General features: G+C 42.8%; 1 protein-coding gene across 5 annotated transcripts in view; it reads right to left on the bottom strand.

The window, feature by feature from the left end:
- The window catches only part of ZNF423 (zinc finger protein 423), a 238121-nt gene that overhangs the window by 13735 nt on the left and 207906 nt on the right, over positions 1-16480 (bottom strand). For 4 of the 5 annotated variants that reach the window (XR_011326528.1, XM_069793619.1, XM_069793620.1 and 1 more), the window contains 2 exons: positions 10214-10345; positions 8500-8615 (listed from right to left, as the gene is read on the bottom strand). The exons of the other annotated variant lie outside the window; for it this stretch is intronic. Coding sequence is in view for 3 of the 4 variants with exons in the window: in XM_069793619.1 (XP_069649720.1) it covers positions 8500-8615; positions 10214-10345 (248 nt within the window). In the remaining variant the exon portion in view is untranslated. The remainder of the gene's footprint in view (positions 1-8499; positions 8616-10213; positions 10346-16480) is intronic. 5 annotated transcript variants of the gene reach the window in all.

A 16480-nucleotide genomic window follows, 5' to 3' on the forward strand; every position in this document is an offset into this window, starting at 1 on the left:
CTAGACATTTCTTGTGAAAACACTCAGGCATATACTGTTATGTCTGGACAAGCATCCCTGTTTTGCTCTAGCAGCAAGCAGATGAAGACACTGAACTTTTAAAAGGATGCTGTACACCACCTTTGATGAGCTCTTTAAAACGGAGGCTGGCCAAGCTCCACTATTTGCCTTAAATAATGCTTATGCTCTGCCCTTTCCAGTGCAGCATCCCTCTTCCTTTGAAAAATGAAGTCAGTTCCTTTGGATGCTAGCGACACTTACAGGAGGAAACAGCTAATCTGTGCTCAGACCCCAGATTACGTTCCACAGCAGCAGAAAATCAAAGGGGCTGTATTAGAGATCTCTTCCCACCAGCAAAGAAAAATTGTGACAAGACTTTTTAGAAAGAAAACAATACAAAAAATTTTTATTTGCCTAGATACTACATAAATGTTCTGTTTCTATTTTAAGGACTATGTCCTGCTTAGAAAGGCATGTGCTACCAAGCCCGGCAGGGCCAAGCAGTGGTACCCAGATCCGCTGTCCCTGAGGACACCATCCCCACGCAGCTGGCTGTGCCGACGGCCACACTCGCAGACCTACAGCTTACTGCCCTTTTGCTCTGTGGCTCTACACAGAGCAGGAGGGAACTGGGCTTCTTACCACCTTCCTATGGGGACAGGAATTTCACCTTGTGAACATATGAAGGACTTCTGAATAAAAGGTCTGAGGCTTCCAGGGCTTTATGTCTGGCTCCTCCAAATTTCTCCTGCATGGATTTGCGTATATTGCTCAACTTCTGCCTTTCCAAATTTGTAGAAGAGAAAAAAAACACCTCAGAAAAAGTGCTGGTAAACTTAATTCACTCACAGTTATAAAAAACACAGAGATCTGCAGAGAGAAGCCACACAGAATATTCTTGCTACCACACATTCAAGAGCTCATTTCCTCCCTCCTTGATCAGTTTGAACCTCTTCCTATCATTCATTGTTCAACAAAACAGAGCAAAACACAAAAGTGTGCATTTGACTCCAGAAATAAGGATTTCAAAGTGCTATTTCATTCACCTGAAGAGCTGCTAAATACTAGCACAATGGTATAGTGATAGTGTCGTAAAGAATGAAGAAAAGGTATTTGTTAATTGTTGACATAACAAAATTAATTTTCCATCCCTAAACTTTTTCTCATCTCTCCTGTGAGCTCTGATGCAATGTTACTGACTGGCACTGCTGAAATGCCAACTTGCATTTCTCATCCTTAATTTCTCTCTAAATGTCATTAGTAATTGTTATTGCCAGACCAGAGAGTGCAATCTGGTCTTTCTGAAAGAAAATCCATTTCTCATTTCTTCTCCTTTGCTTCCTCCTTTTGGTCAAGGATGGATGTTTAACACCGCCTGTGTGCTCTGCTTCCAGGAAGATGGGAATGCATTAACGTATCTGGAAGTAAAACATTCCTGCTTTATTTATTTACATATAGTATGCCTGGATCTTTATGAATACCAAATTGTATATTCAGAAGGGTCTTTAAAACACATCTTTCAAGAACATTAACAAGCCTTAACTGAATAAAGCTAACAAGCAAGGGAAAGAAAGACCCTTTAATCTGCGCATACAGACTCCTCTCTGGATGCTTCCATAAATTACTCTTTTTGGTGGGCAACAATGTTGTCAAATATAAAAGCGTATTATATGATTTTTCTCTCTTTCTGTCACATGGAAAACAAAACTCTTCAGTGAGATGTGTAAACTGGTCTACCTTTGCTCTGGATTAACGTATCACCCTCATTTACCCACGCAAGTAAAAATGGTTTCCACCACTAAGAGGGGAGGTGAGCTTAGACATCCGTTTGCAAAGGAAAACCTGCAAGTGTAAAAGGTTGGCTCCTTGCGTATCATTATATATTGCGCCGGTGATTTGTAGTTATGTGCAGCTCCTACAAAATTTGGTCTCCAGTACTTAGAGGCAAGTAGTACCTTGGCACTTTGAGTCAATTTAAGGGAGGACTCTGTGTCATGACAGACCTTTAACTGGGCTCCCCATAATCAGCACATCTTACATTTGTGTGTCTGCATTATGTTTTGTAACGTATATAAAGTAATTAGTTCAGAGCTAGGCTGCATTTCCATATCGATTAACTAAAGGCATCCTATCTCAGAATAAATAGACATTTGGACATTTCCAGCCAGGAATTGTGCTTTCAATAAACACAATTGATGCATATACATTGTCTCTTGGCAGCTTATACTCCTGCCCATCTGTTGGGATGGCATGGTGCCTATGCAAAAGTTGGTTGGACCCTTGCCCTAGGGCATAGATGACAGGCAACGACGGGTTTAGCTGGGCAGCCTGAGCACCGAATCCAAGTGCCATCTCTGCTGTAGGAAGCCCCTTCTGTGTGCCAGCACTGCCACATTGGAACGACATGCCTCCTTACACTTGATCACACATGTTGACACTTGGGTGCGCTTAAGTGCATTAATGACTGAAACGATGCCTTTCACCTGGCTCCCTTCTTTTCCCCCCCCGCTCTGCATCACTGCTGGGTTTTCTGCACATCTTAATGTGAAGTTGCGCACACTTTGCTAGCCAGGGCCAGCCACAGAATGGCATTAATGGTGTAAGAAATGAAGAAGGGTTTTTTGTTATGGGACACGCTGCTCCAGTGCCAGGCTTTTCCAAGCTTCATCTCACGTGAGTCTTTGCAGACTTGAGAGATCTTTCTGTGTCTCACTGAAGAGACCTCAGGGATGATAAAGATGCAGCAATATATTGATCAGAATCATTTTTCCAAATGAAAAAATGCTACACCTTGTCACTACATCAAACACAGGGCAATTCAATATTTCTGCACCATCCTCTGTTTCAACAGAATTGGCCACACAAAGAGGCCATGCGGTCTGGATTACATGGCTGTTCCAACAGCATCCCCAGCCCCAGACGCAGGGAACTCCACCTCATTTTGTGCTAGGGAAGAAGGTGCCAACGACTCACAGAGGTGCATAAGCATGAATATCTCTGGCTCTTACATAAAGCATTAACCTCTGTGGATGTCATGCCCAGGAAACCTCCAGCATCACCCACGCAGAACCTCAGCTGCAGCAGAGCCCAGCGACAGCCCCACATAGTCTGCGATGGCGTTTCTTAGCTTTGGCCCTTATGAGAGCCTGTTCCTAACCCCAAATTTTTAAACAGCCGTATATTCCTCCTCCCCTGAATTTAAACATATGTATTGAAAACCAGAGACCTAACAGGTAAAACTCTTCCCTACTGTGACAACAGATCAGAGATAAAACTTATGGTTTTGCAGTCCATAAAGAACGTTCAGGCAGACAGACTCAACACGACGGGTATATGCCTACAGCACTTTTAATTTTTAATTATTGTTAGTTATAATTATCTGACTGCGTCTGAATGAAACTCAGCAATATGGCTGAAATAGATTTTGGTATTCTTGTAATTTATTAGCTTTGTAACTACTAATAATTAAAATTTAACAATACTCCAAGCACCACAGCAACGTTTTTTAAGAAACGCTAGCCAAATCTGCTAGGATAACTGACTAGGTCATTTTCAGGATTTTAAAGGAGGACTAACATTAAAAAAAAAACAAAAGGGGAAGATAGATAACAGACTCTTAAGAGGCTATCAACAACCAAAATGCAAAGATATAAATCCTGTTTAAAAGAAAAAAAGGATTTACTTGCAGAAAATTAATTCTACACATGATTTTGTGGGTGCTTCATATGAAACTTAGAAAGAGCTTGTGGCTTGTTTCCAGCAAGAAGCTCCTGATGTTTAACATCTGAGTCACACCAAAGTTCTCAAATACAGCAAAAGTTATGTTAAGTGAAAGTATCGCCTTGAGACAGAGCCACATTTCAGGTCCCATTTGTCCTGCCATCCACACACTCCCCCGGGGAAAAATGTTTTCTGCAACTTCATCAAAATACCATAGATTTGCTTTTCTCTCACTGACTGTATGGACACTGGAGCCCAGAAGCACTGAGATATTTCAGTGTCGCAAGCACATAGGGCTGTTTGGAAGAAAAATTTTACTCCTATTTAAGTAAGGTTTCATTTCTTGTACCCCCAGGAAGTACGTAAAGCCCATTTTTCAAGTAGGAGCTGAAGACACTAACCACTAAAAGATTTTGAATAGCTGGGTACAGACCCCAAATTGCTTAAGTCTTTCTTCAGCGTTCTGATGACTGGTGGCAAACTAAGCCCTTAGATGTAGCCCTGTAGACTCACCTGGTTGCAGGCGGGTCACGTACAAGCCAAGAGGCTCTCGTTCTCCCCATGTGGTTCAGGTGACACTGTTGTACCCAGATGGCCCCAAGGACCACTGGCATGAGCAGCTGGACATGTTGCTCCTCATTGCCCCACCCAGGGAAGCCATCACAGGTACAGAGCAGCATCTTAATGTCCCCCATTGGGACACGTCAGGCTACGCAGTGCCTCGCTGTGGTGCTCCCCTTGCCTGGGCAGGATGCAGCCCTCTGTAGGAGACACCTCTAACACTGGAGCTGACATTTTAAGTCTGCTTTTAAAAAGAAAACCTGCTTAGGGCTTGATCTGCTGTAATCAGCGGAAAGAATCCCAAGGACTTTGATGTGGACCAAATCAAGCCCCTGAAGGATGTTCATGGTAAATCATTATTAATATAATGAGTGCAATTTCTGTGCAGCAGCTCATGCCTGTTTATGGATATATGAAAATTGCCAGCTTTTCACATAAAATAAAATGAGGAGGGAGACAGACCACAGTGTTAGCCAATGAGCCATAGTAGCCATTCTCCTTCCGATATGTGTATGTTTAAAGAAACTGGGCACTTAAAATGACAGCAAATTCCTCCAGTGAAGCTCCCTTAATTTAGTGGTTTGACATATCTCCAAATCTGAACAGAAAAGAAAGCCCTTTATTCATAGCAGGCAATAAAACACCTGAACACCTGTGCTAGGAAAGAGCTGGCAGGTACCCTGCTCCCTTGGTATCTGGATTATTTGCGCATTGTTTATTATATCCCTTGCCTTAGTTTTCATCAATTGTAATCATTTAGGAGGAAACAGTATGATTAACAGTACACAAGCAAACAGCAGGAATTAATCCTTTAAATACAAATACTTCATTGGTTATGTGATAACTCCTTGGAAAAAGCAGTGTGGCAAAAGAGTACATATGAAAATCCTCCTTAAGTTTCCTCTGAAAATCACTGCTCAGTCACAAATTGCTTAATGTAATTCTCCATGCAAGCAACTGAAGAGGTGTCTTTCCCTGCTGTGAATCACACCACAAATAAAACTCTCAGCACCCATTATGTGTCATAATTGCTGACCCATCTTCGGTGTTGGCAGGGCTCCCTGCTATGTTTTAAATAGTAAAGACCAAAATTTCAGTTGTCAAAGAGCTAGCTCATCTCCCACGTCTGAATGCCCTGTGTGCCACTGTGGCTCCAGCTACCTGTGAGAAGCAGGCATGCCAGCGGTGGCCAGCAGCTCCTGACACAGGTCCTAGAAACGGGGCTCTGTCTGAAAGGGCTCCTTTTGCCCTGCACGTGAGGAACCCCCCAAACCTCCACCTCTACACTTGTTTCAGTAAGTGTGTTTCAGTAGGGAAACGAAATGCCATAGCCTTGGTGTTCTATACATTAGCTATAAATTTACTTTTTTCCAGAAGATTTGCATCATATTCATAGCCGTGAATCTTACAAACTGAGGATGTGAAAAACATGGAGCTTCCAGCCTTTCCTCTTCTGCCCTAAGGGTACATGGGGTTATCACACATACTGTTTCTTTTGTGTTTCATACTTAACCTTACCATGTTTTCTTTTCCTCATTTCCAATGAGATAATGTAAGCAGTTAAGTAACATTGTTTTCTTTTCTTCTGGCAATATCATCAAGGTAACCTCACTGGCTCATTGCTCCAGATTCACACCAGAATTTCCACCGTTTATAAAATGAGCTCAGTTCCTTGGAGCTTTCTTAAGCTGTGGTTTTATGGCTCCATCAGATGGTGTAAACTTCAAAGCATAAACCTATATTAAAATACAACTACTAGTTCAGAAGTGCAAAGAGGGTTTGATTGCTTCCCGAGTGTTACATTGCCAAAGCAGTATTTGCACCAAACACTAAAAGTACGTTTACAGTAGCAATGTTTCTCATCACATGGCACATGTGCCCTTCTGGGCTTACTTGGTGTTTACCCTAACTGTTTAAAGAAATGTTCACAAATCAGTGGGGCTAATTCACACAGCTCCATGTCATCTCTAAAAGTTACCTCTTCCCTGTGCTGCCTGTCATTTTCTCTACCCTCCTTGTTTTTCTTGCTTTTCTGTAGGCACTCCACTCTGAATTTCTTCTTGAAATAGTTGAATGTTCAATTTTTAAAAAAAGTATTTTCAGTGGTTTCACTTAAAAATACAAAGAAGTAAAACAAAACATAGGTTCAGATTTTGATGCTAGTTATTTTACACCAGTGGGAAAGCCAGATCAGAACTGAAAAGTCGAATTCATCAAGCGGAACCCCTTGATGGATGGTGATTTGCCCACGTAAGAACAACTGCACAGTTAAGAGACTGAAAGGTTTATGCAGATTTAACCCTAAGTAGCAGCTGAACAACTGGTTTACTAAAATAATATTCCATCTTCATTACTCAACAAAAATATAACCAACAGTTGAGGAATTTAGAGCACACAGCTTACACATCAGAAACTGATGAGATAACCATGCCAAGGCAGACTGGTTCAAAAGTCTTGAGCGTTTCTAACTGATTTATAAACACGTTTTGTGTCCTCTTTGGCTCAGGTATTTGGATTAGTAAAATCCCTGGCATCAAGTAAACACATATTTCTGAGTCACCGCTGAAATAAAGACTAAAACTGTGCAGCTAAGTACTGAATTTTCATTCAGCCAACACCATTCAAAACTACTCGTGTAATTATTATGAGCACAGAAATTTGAAGTGCACACAAATCCTGCATAAAAACTGGAAAATTACAATCATAATTTATCTGATTAAAGCTGCTATTTGCAGCAATTTTGCAATGCACAACACTTCAGAATTGAAACACTATGTAATTAAAACTGTTAATTGCAAAAAACGGGCTGCTGTTAAGACTATAATTTAACAAGGTTCTCTTTATTTGACCATCTGATTTTAAAGGTTAATGCAGTGACCTAGGAAGCCAGTGTGCCCATTTTAATTGTGCTGGCACATTGACCAACCACCACTTTAAGGGAAAAATGGGAGGAAAAATCAGAGCCAGCTTTGCAAGCCACTGCTGCCTTCATAAAACGTTCATAGTGAGAACACACAAACCCAAAAGTTGCTGACTTTATTAAAATATTAACAAGGTATAGTTAAAACTTTTGTACACTTATGCAAATCAGATTGCTAGAACAAGGGAAAGAAGAGATTCCCCTGGGAGAAAAAAAATAAAATCAACAAAGTGAAAAGATCAACCATCCTTCCACAGCATGACAGCACGACACAAGAGGCAGCAGCTTGGGAATTCAGCAAGATAAATAAAAACCCTCCAAAGTTTAAGTAAATCATGATTTATAAAGCTAATAGATTTAAATGAGGCATACGGTACCATTCTACAAAAAGACTGCATTTGCCTGGGGACGGTAGCAGTATTTTGGTGGCCGTGCTACACAGGTAAGATATGCCCAGGGAGGACAGCCAGGGCATGCACCTCCCTGCGAGTTCTTTAGAAGGGCAAGCTCTGGTGGTCCATTCCCCATGAGGTATCAGGCACACACGCCATGGAGGTTTCAGCATCTATGTGGGTTTAGCAGCAAAGGTATCAGTGTGATTTAAACCCCAACCTCACCAGCACCGCTCCAAGGCGGCCCCTGGGACCAGGGCCCCAAGAGGGGCTGAAGCAACATGCCCAGGTCAGGGTCCAGCCCCTCTGAAAGGCTTGCTGCACCCAGGCTTTGTGGAGGCTAAAACTGCTGTGGCTGTGACCCCCAGTGCTGCTGGGGAAAATGGTACGTAACACCTGGTTTGCAGAACCTGCAGCTTATTAATGTGCTAGTGCCTTGGTGGAGCCTCTAATTAAGCATCGTGTTGAGCTGCACCCATGCTTTGCTCTCATACCTCGGTAGGGAAAATTCCTTTACTTCTGACTTAACAGTGAGGAAGGGGAGGGGGCAGCTACCATTTGCTTAGTCTTTGTATGTTAATCAGTCCCTAAATTATTAATAGAGAAAAAGAAATTATTTACAAGGTGTTTGACGTAGACATGTCAGGATGTAGCAAGACTACTGTCAAGAGAAATACTCATAAAGAATCATGATATCTGTCTTGTCTTATTTATTTATTCCAGCCATGCTCAGAGACCCCTTTCTCCTGATAGCACTCAGGAAGGCAGGAGAAGAGTGAGAGGCTGTTTAAGGGCAGAAGAGACCATACCAAGGGTATGCACCTTTTCTAAGTGCTGCACAAGGGTGACGGCTGCACAGAGAAATCAACAGCTTTAGCTTTCCTTTTACTCCTGTTGTAAACATACCTGAAGCTCTGTTTGAAAGAAGAACTTCTGTGGGCACTGGGAACAGTCATAAATTTTATCTTCCTGCCCGTGGACTGCAAAGATGTGCTGCTGCAGTTTGTTTGCCTGTACAAAAACTGAAACAACATACTATGATTAGTTAAGATTGCTTCATATAAGGCATCTTGTCTCGAACTACACTTCTACAATTGCAAAGACTCTGAAAAGTCCAAGGATATCTGCCAGACAAGTGCCAATACACTCAGTTCAGCAGAATTTCCTTACAAGTAGTCAATTTAGAGTCTCCAGGCTGACAGTCAGCTTAGTTCTAACAGACTCTAAATCCTGTATGGATTTTTGATATTTCACACAAAGCTAACACTGTCCACAGGTAACTGGAAGAATTCAATCATCAGACCAAAGAGAGGACATCACCGCTCCTGCGGGGAGCCTTGGGCCCACGGCAGGTGCATCAGATGCATTTTTAATGCAGGACAACTGGGCCAGGAGAAGCCTTGATGGCTGGTCTGGAAGACACATGGCCGGGAACAGCATTTCTGGCAGACATGTGAATCTGAAAGGGCAGGTTCTTCACAATATTTAGACCTTTTAAATGGGTTGTCCATTCAGTATAAAAAAAAGATTATGATTTAACATCACAAATGTCACAGCATCTACATTATGATTTTGAATTGACAACTATTCTGACTTTATCAAGTAAAATCTGGAAGTGAAACATAATGAACTGCAGGCTTTAGCTGGTTAAAAATATATCTTATTTAATTTTTGCCTCATTTTATATGAATGATCATCAGTATTGAAAATAGCTTTTTCAGCAGAATTAAACACATGCACTCAAAGAGTTATTTTGCAGCGTGTTTCAGGAAAGGATAAATTAACTCCGAGCTCACACAAAAAGCACGTTCTCAAATTGTGGGCCAAACCCTAAGGAGCATGGATTCACCTTACTCCTCCTGAAGTTAAAGGAATCGCAGGTGCTGCCATGCCCCTTTACTGACAACAGGTCCACCGTCACACCTATTTGATCCTCATCTCTCAAACACATTGGAAATGCAGATGTTAACCATGGTCTTGAGGAGAGTATAAAAGGCAGCCTTTAACATGCATCCTGCAGATTCTTTAAAAGCAAGATTACCCAAGATCGTTTGCACTGATGAGACAGCTTAAAATGAACTACAGGGAAGGAATACCTAGCAGGCCCTCATACAGGAGTTAGAAATGTACCACCACAAAAAAACTGGGCTTAAAGAAACCTCTGAGAGGGCATCTGGCAAAACTATACAGTTGTACAGTTTGGTCTTATCAAACCTTTACTCACGTGAGCCTCTCCACCGTGAGAGGACTACGAGTCACCTAGCCTTTTAAAGGGTCCTTGCTCAGGTGAATAAGGGCTTGCAAGAGCAGGTCCGTGCCTTGCAAGTCCTGCACTTGGAAACGCATCACACCTGTGAGCCACAAGGTATAATTTAAAAGGCTTCGAATTGGGGGGGGGCGATGCAGAGCCCGCCCCATGCAGCAGCACTGCTCGGTGTCAAATGCCACAGTGCTTCTTTTCAGAGTGAGCCCCAGTATCAGACAGACAATATTTTGAACATTTCCAAGCATGGTATTTCTTTTTCCCAATGAAAGGACTACAGTATTTTACAAATCCCCCGAGTGTCATTTCTGGATCAAGCCATGCACGCTGAGGCTTGTCTTGGCCTCCCTGTCTTACCTGTGAAACAAACAGGGCATTTGAATGTGCCTCCCATCCCCTCAAAGCTGTGCTCAATCAGGTGACACAGGAGCTTTGCCGGAGAGTCAAACATCTGGTTACACAGCTTGCACTCATGATTGATGCCTTCCTCTGCAAGGTTCAAATGATACAACTTGTTAGTGACACAGCAGATTAGCGTTGGGGATGCAGCAGCAGTCGGCAAGAAATGCCCGTGCCGGCGCGCATGACTTCAAGGACCCACAGACATTGCCACGGCTCCGGCTTCATCAGAAAAGCAGGCTGAGCCGCTTGCATGGGGCGTTCAGGTGTACAGCCCCCAGTCGCATTTAGGGGTGTTGATTTTCAGCTGCGATGAAAGTGGTGCTGCGATCAACCCGCCGGGAACCCACGCGCCTGCTCCCAGGCTCGTGACAACACTGCACCGCTCCACCTCGCATCCTACCACAAAGGGAGAGCATCCCTGCTCTGGGTATAGATTATTAAATAGCCAAACAGCATTTAAAATGAATTTAACAGTGTGAACTCAACCAACAACACTGAAAGCGGGCTGAAACACTATCTTCACCTCAGACTACGCTGCTAACATACAGGAGAGGAAGAAACTATCAGAGACTAGCAGGAGCCCCAAGCAGAGTGTCAGCCTTAATTTTATATCTCTTGGCTTTTTCCAAGGTGAAGAGAGACCATCGAAGGTATTTAAATGTCATTTGAAAGTGTAATTTCCATGTCATATATCTTAAGTGTTGAATACACAGGGCTCACTTTAAATGCCCCTATATTCTAGCTGAACTCATAGGGAAATAACAATAATTATTACTATTGTTTCAAGCATACTGCTTTTGTAAGATGGTATGTTTCTCTGTTTACTGAAGTTTGTGGTTCTGGGTGCAGTTGAGCCTTATTATGAAGCCATATTAAAGCAATTTTCACACATAAAATTAAACAACCCTTTGGTTTTCTTGAAGGGAGGGAGGGAGTTGTAGAGATTTAGACAACATAATGTACAGTTTATACAAATCAGAAAACACCTAAAATTTTAAAAAATTATGGATGGTTTCTGTAAATACTTCCTGAAAATATGTCTTTCCTTCACTGTGGCAGCACACGAACTCCTCATGTAAACATATTTTAAAGACCAAAGAAATTCTGTCTTTTGATATAGACTCAGCTTTATTTTTATATCTTCAGATATCACCGACTTCAGTTTTTATTTCCAAGATAGCTAAGAAATGACTACGTTATACCATGAACTAATCTCTTGCCAAATGCATTTGGATCTTGTGAATAATGGGAGCCTTCAGAAGCATGGTCTTTACTTACAATTGCTTTAAATTAGCTTTTTATATCTTTAAAGGGTCTAAACAGAGGGAAATTATTGTTTTCTATGGCCTTTGGTACTCTCAGGATCCCAAAGCACTTTTACAAGGTGGGGAGTTACATGCCAGGGCAAGCAAAGAGCAGGGCTCTGCGTGCGGGACACTGGGCACAGCCCACGCCTGGGTGCGTGGTGGCTCTTGCACGTTTGCGCCCTGGAACGTTCACAGCTAGAGGCAATCCCCAGAGCACGCAGGCCTTGAAGGGCCCTCCATGCAGTGTGAAAAATAACAATAATTAAAAAAAAAAAAAAAATCTCCACTCTGTGCCTTGTGTGGCAGCACGTGCCGGCAGCGAGCCGCCCACGCGGGCAGTGAGCTGCCCGTGAGGCCTTGAGGGTGGGTGGGCTCTGGAAACGTGCGTGGCAGTGGGTGCTCTGCCCTGCACAGCAGTGGTGTGCGCAGGGCGAGAGCGGGGCGCTGAGGGCGACCACTGGCATGGGAGGTGCGGTGGGGAAGGGGGAGGCGGGATAGGGAGAAGTAAACAGGTGGGTTGGGAAGGAGACAAAAAGAGAAAAGGAAAGGGAGGAAAGAGCCGGGAACAGAAAGATGAAAGGGCTGGTGGCTCCACAGCAGCAGCTCCACGAACTCCCTGGGCAGCCATAACCAGGGACTGGGATATTTCTAGGATGCAAGGAGGTTTGAATCCTCTGTTTGGGCAGCCACCACAGATGGGCACATCGCCCTCTCTGACGGATGGGTCTCAAAACCTGACCCTCTCCCTTCGCTGCAGCATAAGGCTGGCTTCTCCCATCAGACACTTGCCTGAAAAGTTTTGGCTTTGTGTGACCTTTGCAATCTGCTCCGGAGGGGAGAAAAGGTGGAGAAGGGATACATGCCTTGTGCCGAGCATCCTGAGCATGCCCAGCCACACATCTGTGTACAGCTGCAATAAACCTAGCAAGGACAAAGCAGGTACTGGGGGGAATGGAACAAATTCCTTCTACAAGTAAATCAGAGAAATCATGTTTGACATTAATTTTCTACCCTCCACATACTGGGTATTTGGAAAACAGTGATTCACGTACAGTCTATGGTCCTGTGTGAGCACGTGTGTTCATAAATACGGACAGACACATACTGCTGATTAGATGACTGCTCCTTTTGCAGCCTAAATATCTATAATTTCAGTAAAATTAAAAAAAACCAACAATGCTCAGCATTTCAATTGAAGTATATTTTTACAAGCTTGCTATGTTTAATTAGGTAACAGAGATTGTGTATTTTCTTGGCTGATCCCTGCAGTATTTTAAATAGTTAAACCCATAACAAACAAACTAAAACTCGAATGAAAAATAATAAAACATAATGGGTTCCTGCAGATCTGGAAATTTATCCCACTCGAGGCAAGACCTTTTGATTTGCAAATCCACTTCTGAATTATAAGGCCTTCTCCTCACCAGTGGGGGTTTTTATTCCACTCCCACGGGAGTCCATTATGTATTTCTTGTGTCTATAAAACCATCCAGGAAGAAAAAAGGGGGAAAAAAGTACCATGGTTAGCATGACAAACGTTTCTCTTTTCATGCATGTGTATTCAAAATATGAAAATGCCCAAAGATATAGATAGAATTGGTGCTATAATCACTCTCTCCTCTATGGCATTTTACAGCATATTATTTTACACAGAAACACGGCTCATGTATAGGGATACTCAGTCACCTTTGGAGAATAACTTCCTTGAATTATATAAGATCATATAGGTACATGCAAGGCGGCTTTTTGACAATGCAGCGTGACAGCCAACGCTCCAGTCAAACGTGTGACACTGGGCGTTAGCAACAGAAAACATATAATCATCTCCCTCATTTTTACCCCCCCCCCCTTTTTTTTTTTAACATGACAAGTGTCTATGAGAGACCTACATAACTCAAGTGAACTATGCAGCCCCTCTCATTTGTAAAGTAAAATGCAGATTTTTACAGCTTGCTGTGCTAGATCTTCTCCCATTTCTCCATAAGTGTATCTGTGCAGGGATCAATTGATTACAGAACTAAATGAGCAATGCACAGCAAATGAGAATCTTGGGTTTCTTGCCTTTTTTTTTTTCCTGAGCTCAAAATAATAAGCATTAATTTTACACTTCATTTCTCAAAAAAATAATAGGATGTGCTCTTGTTTAAAACAAGCAGGCCTGCTGGATTCTGTCAGGCTGAAACTATGTCAGGCCAAAAGAGGAACAGAGCGCTTTGTGTAAAAGTATCATGGGGAGATGATAGTATCCTGTAATGTTTTCAGTACCTACTTTTGTCTCCAAAAGCATTTGATCCCTGGCAGACACATACTTATTTCCATACTGGTCTTGAGGGAAGCCAGTAGGAATGAGAGCTGATTATCTGAATCCTGAAGGTGAAACCTGGGTGGTGCCCACTGATGTCAAAGGCAGGCATTTGTATAAATTTGGAGGTACATAATTTACTGCCTGTTAGCGAGGATTAGCGGGTTGCGCAGACCCAGCTGAACTGCGGTGGCAAAGCACGTCGCTCATTGTTCCCAAGTTCGGATGCATTTGCAGGATAGTTTTAAATATGTTGATAGGGTGCTTAGTAGCACTTACGCTGTCATTCTGCCCATTTTAGAGTGGGAATATGCTTCTCCATAAAGCTATTTCTGCTGCAGCAATGTGCATTTAATACATATTACAATGAGTCTCTAAGCCTCTAAGAGAACCGACACTAGCAGCCTCCTGGCGAGGATGCAGTATAATTAATAATGCTGTATTAAACCCATGTACTGTATCAGCTGCATTTCTAATTATAACTATATTAATGGCAATATAAAAGTACGCATTAACACTGTCAGGTACTGACACATTATCACACCAATAACAAATAGGAGATTGGAACAATAAAAATCAAGATGGCATTGTCTTTACTGTTAGTTAAAACTTCTCTCTTCAACTTGATTTAATAAAGCAAAATTTTCCCTTATGTAATAATCGCAATAGTCCTAATTTGAGAGATCGTGTCAGACAATCTGATGCTCGCTCCTGACAACACGTACATCCTGCACTATAGCTTCCCAGACCAGTGTATTTCTACTCCACTGCAGCAAATTAAGGCAATAAAGGGGAATATCTTTCCTGTACTCAGAGGTACACATCCATGAGTTAACCGCACTTCTAATGAACTTTGAAATACTGTAATTCAGTGTAACAAAGCATTAATATACTGTGTTCACAGAGAACCTTCTCCTGTCCATTATATCATAAATTTGGTAAAATTAAATGGGCCATGTGCTCTAATTATAATAGAAATTGGAATGAACACAGGGAAATAAAATGAAAACTGCATGGAACTATTCTGTTTATGCAATTCATTTCCCAGTAAACAAGTAAGCAAAGGGGAAAATTTATAACATAAGAAAAGCAGGAGCTTCCCCAGTAATTTTTTCCGTGTGGCTGTGAAGGAGCAAGGGCCTGGGAGCAGGGTAGGATGACAGTGATGGACACCCCCCTCCAAAACAAAGCCTGCAGAGAACCACTTCAGCCCCTCGCCTGGCTGGTACCACTTCACCACTGGTTTTCATTAAAAACAATCCATGGATGGAGGTAAAACCAAGGTCTGAGAACACGATGAAACTGCTACGAGGGGATGACAAATTTGCAGACGCTCGCATCGGATGAAGACGACGTCTGCTGTACAGATGACATTCCTTCATCGCCATTGCCGTCTAAGCCCCTGACCTGGTACACAAACCATTTGGACCACATCGCTCCATTACATTTTAGTAATTAATCCTGGAGGACGTAGCCGAGCCCCTCCCTCACTGGTGGGGCAGCTGCAGGGCGAGGGGACCCCACGCTTCTGCCCTGGCATGGGCCGGCGGCACAGAGCTGCTCTGCGGTGCGGTGCACTGGCGATTAGGCAGCCTGGGCGGTGAAAGGCAGCGGATTGATGGTGTGGCAGTAGAAATGTCACCTGGGGAGCTGGGTGCCGTCCTCCCAGGGATGCTGGAGGTCAGTTACTATGGCAACGCCGAATGAGCTCAACCTTGTAACTGACCCTTATCTTTTTTTGATCTGTGGCCCACTTGGGACCTTGGCTGGAAATCAACTGGAAAATAATCTGGTCACATATCAGAAAGAAAACTATTTATACTTATTTATCCAGGTAGAGCTCCTATCTCCCTTTGACGACTCTGCCAGACTAAAGACACCCGTCGTGTTCCTGCAGCGTTTCACACGGTTGTGCAGAAACGCCCGGCTCCGCGCTGCGAGAAACCATGCCAAACCCCCCTCTGACACTGCGAAACACACACACGAACTGCCACGGATATCTGTGCTCATGGCTCTACTGATATATTGCCAAAATCTTGCCTTCCTCACAGCCCCTGACTTGCCTGTGTGGATAAACACACACCCACACCCCTTCTTGGATAGTTTAATATTTTATGTTGGTATCCACTACTCATACTCTTTTGTGCTTTATCTCTCTGCTGAAATATGATTCTGCTTTGAAATGTATTTATATGATCTAGAATGGCACAACACTGATGTCTTTTATGAGCCTGAGATTGTTTAATAAAATCTTGCATTCCTGCTTCATCCTTATGACAATTTTACTATTATAAGTTTTCAAGGGATATGAGAGCTGTCCACCGTGGTTAAAAACATCACTTTAATGAAAAATGATAACACAGGGACTTGGATTTTTCTAGAAACTATGTAAGGAAAACCAACAAAAATACAGAGAGTTCCCAACGTGCATTTCTGTGTATTTTTGTTGGTTTTCCTCACATTTGCTTTTGGATGAGACTCATTAAAATCAGTCCTGTTTTTCATCATTTTTCCAAGGGATGGGCAGCCCAAACAAGGGTCTGACAGCACGAAGGGGCTGCTGCTGTTCTCCAGCTGGGGAAGCTCTCCAGGGGAATGGGATTTGGGAAATCG

The sequence above is a fragment of the Haliaeetus albicilla genome, chromosome 10, assembly GCF_947461875.1.
Source record: "Haliaeetus albicilla chromosome 10, bHalAlb1.1, whole genome shotgun sequence".
Taxonomy (NCBI): Eukaryota; Metazoa; Chordata; class Aves; order Accipitriformes; family Accipitridae; genus Haliaeetus; species Haliaeetus albicilla.